Consider the following 6,544-nt stretch of genomic DNA (forward strand, 5'->3'; position numbering starts at 1 on the left):
TTCCCAAGGTTCCTAAATTTCACCTAATCGACGATTATTTTTAACCCTTTGACTACTGTTGGCGCCTATTGGCGTCCGAAACACATTGGCTTTCCGGTACTGTAGGCGCCAATTGGCGTCCGAAACATATTGGCTTCCCGGTACTGTAGGCGCCAATTGGCGTCCAAATCAAATTTCGCTTGTTCCGCCTATTTTAAAATTTTATAATTGGTCTTATGGTAATGTAGAGTAATGTAGAAAGTTATTTAAAAAAAGCTTAAAATTAATGTTCACTTCAAGTAATATTCGTTTAATGTAATAAATTTCAGTATTTTGAATATTTTAATATACTTCCTCAGAAATGCATGTCTAACGAAAAATTTCGCCGTACCCAGTGGACGTCTCGAATGAATTCGTACCGTACCGTACGGCCAGTGCGTGCCAAAGTCTGCCGTAGTCAAAGGGTTAATAACTGTACAGAAGTTAACAGACCTATTTATGTCCATAGCATCGCAGTCGAGCACAGTGAGCAGTGCGCCATCGGTCGGCAGGCGCCAGGAGGACGCTCCGACCTCGAGGCTATCTTTCCACAGGCAGGGCAGTCAATCGCAGACCGAGGACACCGAGGATACCATGAAGAATCTTCGGAAAACGTTCGCCGGAATCTTCGGCGACATGTAAACGTAAACCGAGAATCCGCCGAGGCAAAGGAGATCGTTAACATTGTTCGATTCCCAACGATGATTTACAGGACAGCTACTTTACATGGTAATCGCTTAATTAACATTTTAACTGTCTCTCTTCTTATGTAACTTGGCTCATACGACGGGTCTCATAAGTCCTGGGAGCGTCTTCAGATGTTTCAGTGATATATGATGTATGATACATGACATATGATATAAGATACATAATATATGATATATGATACATGATATATATTATTTTGCATCGCCTCCCAAGACTTATGAATCATCGTATCAGAATCGAGATAACAAAACTGTGAAAGGGTAACGCGAGGTCGACATTTGCAGATCATCAATATCGTCGAAATGACGATTGCTATGGCGCAATATATATAAACATAAACATAACTGATTAACAAGACTAATTTCGAACCGATTAGGTTGATTCTTATTGTTTGAAAAAAAAAATCAGCATAAAAGGAAGATATATCTCTCTGTGTGTGTACGTTTCGAACGAGTACCCCGTTTGATTAATCGTTTAATTACGGTGTATATAACGTATCGGTTTTAAAGGCTATGTACTACGTATTTTGGATAAGTGGGACAAAATTGTTGGGGTTTTAAGGGAGGGACGAGTCGTTTACGTGTAAAAATGAGATGAAAAATTGTAATGTAGATTCTATGTATTCAATGTATTCGAACATAGTGGCTAGGGAAAAGAAAAAAAAAAAGAAAGAACTGGATTCTCTCAGGTTGAATATCGACGATGATGATTAAATGATATCATTTTCTGACCGGTTTAGCGTTTTATTCGTTGACACAATCAGCCTCCCTCGTTTATGGGAATGCCGCCATTTCGGTATTAGATTCCGACGGTTATCTCTAGGTGGCGGGAGGGAGTTAGGCAACTTATAATGGGATTCCGCACGAAGCAACAGTACCATAGGCCCCTGTCATCTCCTCATCCGACTTTACTTCAGGCGTCCACCTTTTAGGCTTAACTTTCGATTTAATGATCTAGCATTGTCTAAAGGCGAATGGAAAAAAAAAAATCGTATGGAAATTCTGAGGGTCAGCCGGGACCTTGCTGACGGAAGGAATTAAGGTCTTGCACTAAAATACATATTTGTAAAATTGTTAAAAAGTATTTCGTAAGCCGACGTCATTCAATATGATTGAGGAAAGAAGAGGAGATTCGGGCATTATACTGAGACATTCGGCTAGAGACCGCAGCCTCCGGCGTTCTAGGATCAGCGAACAACAGGACGCGTGGTGCGCGCCGGTGCTGCCATCTTAAGCGCACAAATAGTCATTAAGGGACCGGGCAGTAATTTTGACATCGATGCACGGCGCAACGCAAAACGTTTGGTCGATTAAATGGGACGATGGATTTTAAAAAAAATTTACTCTGTAGATGTCGCCGGCTGTTCTTGAGAAAAATTCTAAACTTTCGGCATCGTTGAAAAAAATTCACTACACGCCGGCGGCGATTTTCGATTTGACGACAAAAATTCGTAAAAAAAAAAAGTCTCGGCTGATGGACGCCGTCTCGATGTTGAAAACTGTCCTGCAATTCTCCGATTAACGAACTGCTTCTTTTTCCAAAATTTTCGTATAATGTGAATAAAAAGCGGCGACTCGGGTAAGCTTGCTGAAAATTCGTGAAAAAAGAGATGTTCGTTGCTCCGTAGGGTTTAAGATCATTACCAGCGAAGTCAGGTTTGTTATATGAAGTAAGAACGGGCCTCGTCGAGCTGGGAAACGGGGAGTAACAGAGAAACGGAGAGTTACATGGGCATTGGCGATCCCTCCGATCGCACAGATTCAACCACACCGCCTAGTAAAAATTATTGATGATCTGCAAGTCGTCTCGATCGTCGAAAATAATTTCTCCTTTGACTCGGTTATGGAAATTATTGGAAATCAACGTCTTTAATCCAATGATCTCAATTTTCCTTTAGCGTAAGGGATCGAACGAACGTGTCACCAACGAAATTGGGTCCTGGTGTCAGCTTTGAAAGAATCTTCTTCAATTACGGTTTTATTAAAAAAGTCAGGGGTTCAGTTATTGGTTCTAATTTAAGTCAGGGTTGATAAAATTTTTGAATGCAGTTTGAAACCCCTGATTTAAATATTGCAACATTTTTATTATTCATTTTGCATTTTTCCAAATTCCTCAAATTTGTCTAGCAATAAATTTGAAATTAGGATTGCTTCATCCAATAATGGAAAACAAGCGACAGGCGAAATGAATTGAATCCATCCTGCCTAGATTTAGTTTAGGATTTTAGAAAAATCATTTAATTTCAGTGGATTCTAATTAGACATTGGTTTTCGATGTGCCTTGACAAAACTTAAGTGTCCTTCTCGCCGATTGTTGAACGCTTCGCGTCACCACTGCACTCGATCATCAAATCTGTTTGTACTTTTTATACACCGAACGCAACCGTTTCGCACCGTTTCCCCCCCCTACCACCCGGTCTCATACGAACGAGCTTCATTGATTCACCAAGTTTGATCACTACAGTACCGTCCAAACTGTACCAGCGAACGGAATCACTGAACTTAATCGGATTTTTATGCATGCGATTATAATTCAAATATAGAAATTGTTTTAAATCATTTCTTTCTATTTTTAATAATAGAAATTATTTAAACTCTCGTTAAAATTCACGCCCTGTATAAATAATCTGCACTTNTGAACTAACGTAGAAATGAATTAAAGCTTGAAGAGATAAGCGAATTAGTACAGGAAGTAACGAAACGAGTACAGGAAGTCCAATGAAGGACTTAAAAGGAAGGAGCTTTCAAAGCTGACGCCATGACGTTGAATCCGAAACAAAGTTGGGCAAAAAGTAAAATCTGCAGTATAATTATAATAACATTTCTTTTAGAAGATTTCTATACAGGCTTGGCTTCATTTTGGGAAGAATTCTATAGGGAAGGATTCAATAAAAACGAGGCAAAAGTCTGTAATAAAGGAAACAAAGATGGCTTCAGTCACAATCCTTTCATTCTAGACTTTTGCCATCCTCTGAATTTGTTTTTTCTCATTTTTCAAAATACACCCCCTGAAAATTCTGCCCACCAGTGAAACAGTCTGTATAAAAAAAAGCCTAATCACTGATTTATTGATTAATGATTGCCACGATTGGTTGTTGGAGTCAATAATAAAAGTAATCATGATTGATTACTGCCCAACTCTGATCCGAACTGATACTGTAGACGCGGTTAAAGATAACGAATATCTCAGGGGTGCAAGTTTAAGCACTAGGTAGGATAGGAAAAAACAAAACAAAACAAAACCAAACAGAATATAGGAAGAGGAAGTTTGGACTCACGCGTTGTCTAGAGGAATCGACGGCATTGACTTTGATACCTTGACCTCGACTAGCCACTGTTAGCAATGCTTCTCAGGAGGAATCGTAGCGATTATCCAATTAGAGGCAAGCTTACGGCGAATGAGATAAGACTACCGCGACTGCGGATTTTTATGCTCGACGAAAATGGTTCTCTTAACTGAATTAAATTGATTTTTAAATATTTTATCTATAGACTGTCTCAATTTTTTATTTTTTTTTAACAAATGCGTAAAGTCCGCAGTCCAATCATCTGCGTAACAATCGTGCAACGTTTTATACAAACTGCTTTCAATCGTATAAATTGGAGAGTTAACGTCAATTAAGAGCATATCAGTTTCATTTAGTATGCCACAGGTTGTCTAGTTTAGTTTAGTTCCAAGCAGTTATTTCGGTTACTCCAATTGCGAGGAGCTACCCGTATTGTAATAATTAATCGTTCATTAATAGACTGCGGATTTAATATATTTATCAAATAATGCAATAAAATAATTTGTTTCCAATGTTACAAGAGGTCTGAGTAAGTTCGTTTTGGGATTTTTATGATAAATCCGCGGTCTCATTAAGAAACGAATGATAACAATCAATCGAACACCAATTATATAGATCTGTGTCCCATGCAGCACTTAACCTACACGTAACGTCGTTCTGTAACATGCAAGTTACACGAGTTGTAACTGTCTATGTATCGTTAAGGACAATTTTATGTTTTCTTGATGATAAATGAATTTTAATTTCGCCTGATTCAAATCATTCGCAGACAAATTTGTCACAAATGATACAGAACTTTGTAACACGTGTGTATCAAGAATGTCACAAAACGTGACATAAATGCTACACATTTCGAACTTGTGACGAATTTTTTAATTCTTATGTTCCAAGTTATATGTATTAACTTCACAAAACGTTACAAAGCTCGTGACCATAGTGTCACAGACAGAGTTACATCTCAACCAAACGTTACAGAGCTGCGTTACGTTTTCGTTTAGGGTGAGTGCCGTGTGGGTATTGAGAAAAGACAGACGGCATTAAGCAGTTAGCGTTGCTTGAATCACGTACAGACACGAAACCATGATCAACGACATTGTAATACGTTTTAGTGCCCGTGTGATGTAGTGAGCAGACTGTTACCCCACCCTCCTATTAACCGCCAATCGCGTATTCCACGTCACGTATCATTTAGTAACCCACGCGTGATCATCGCTTTCGAAGCTATCAGCCTCGACCCTTTGTTCCGGTGCAAAGATTCGCGTACGACTCTTTTGATCCCCCCATGATTTCCTAACCTCTAATCATTTTGTTACCTCCTAGCCTGGATAATGCAAAACCATTAAGATAACGTAATCTATATAGTATATTCTGAGTGACTATAATACCGTTGTTGGTTAAGGTTTACCGTTTCATAGTGTTACGTCTAATCTAAGCTAAATTAAGTTTAGGCGCCTTAGGTCACAGCCTGTATTCTATAACGTAAGTTCGAGAACGTAAACGATTAAAAAGAAAATGGAAAAAAAAGTCTCCGTGCTTCGGTACCGCTAAGATAGCATTAAGTCTTAATTTCGTGGTACCACGTCACGGGTTCATCGTGATTGGACTACAGATCTTCATGCATAGGTGAAAAGCATAACCGTGCTGAGTTTAAACTGCATGATTATTTAATTAGGCATATAATAAATAGCATTCTCTAGCCCTAAACATTCTACGTTGCATAAAAATCTGTAGCCCAATCATGGCGTTTCTACCGGAGGTTAGGTTGCCCAGCAGCCTAGGTCCACGCGCTTACGATTACTTTAACCATTTTACTGCTTGATGGCCGATGATCAGGGTCCTCATAATTTATCCCTCGGCCGGAAAGTGGGGAGAACCCGACTATGGTGGGGATTGGTACTTGATGGGGGTATGCTAGGCATGGTCAGCGAAGGGGCATGAGGAGAATAGTAGTGGGGATCGAAATACGGGCGAAAAAGAGGGGAAGCGAGCCGTGCGGGATAAATTATGAGATCCCTGCCGGTGATCCGGCAGCTACAGACATAGAAATGGGCAGGTACACATTAGAGGCTGAACTATTTCTCGCGTGGTGGTCGAGCTAGCGATTTTAGCTCACGGCACTCGCTGCCAATTCAGTGCCTCGTTGCACTCCCTTCCTCTTAACACGATTCTTTCATGTCAGTTCAAAATGGACTTACAGGATTCCAGGTTAGACACATGGCACGTAATAACCGTTAATCCCTAAATTATTATTCTGTTACTCCGTTTGGAAACACTGAGCCAGGTATGCCAACCTTCAGCGGGAGCCTAGGTGGGGATGCGTTGAGTAGTGTGAGTGGTCAGTTACACGAGGTGGGGAGAACTGTTGGAGTAGGGAGAGAAATGAGTGGGGCATACCTGCACTATGTAAGACTTACAACGAACGGGAGGGGTGAACGTCAAGCAACCTTCTACTATGTAGAGTAGGCTAGGTCCTGGTTCGACTAAACGTGTCAGTAAATAAGTTCTAGCCTCTATTAATAATAATAATAATAA

The 6,544-nt window shown here is 40.0% G+C and overlaps 1 protein-coding gene across 1 annotated transcript in view; it reads left to right on the forward strand.

The window, feature by feature from the left end:
* The window catches only part of LOC108625561 (synapsin-like), a gene marked incomplete at its 5' end in the record, with an annotated part of 5,895 nt that extends 3,722 nt beyond the window's left edge, over nucleotides 1-2,173 (forward strand). Inside the window, one exon of the mRNA XM_018025659.2 lies at nucleotides 488-2,173. Coding sequence (XP_017881148.1) covers nucleotides 488-660 — 173 coding nt within the window. The remainder of the gene's footprint in view (nucleotides 1-487) is intronic.
* Nucleotides 2,174-6,544: the final 4,371 nt, after the last annotated feature.

This window comes from Ceratina calcarata, unplaced genomic scaffold (assembly GCF_001652005.2).
Source record: "Ceratina calcarata isolate Rehan_Ccalc_2016 unplaced genomic scaffold, ASM165200v1 scaffold365.2, whole genome shotgun sequence".
Lineage (NCBI taxonomy): Eukaryota > Metazoa > Arthropoda > Insecta > Hymenoptera > Apidae > Ceratina > Ceratina calcarata.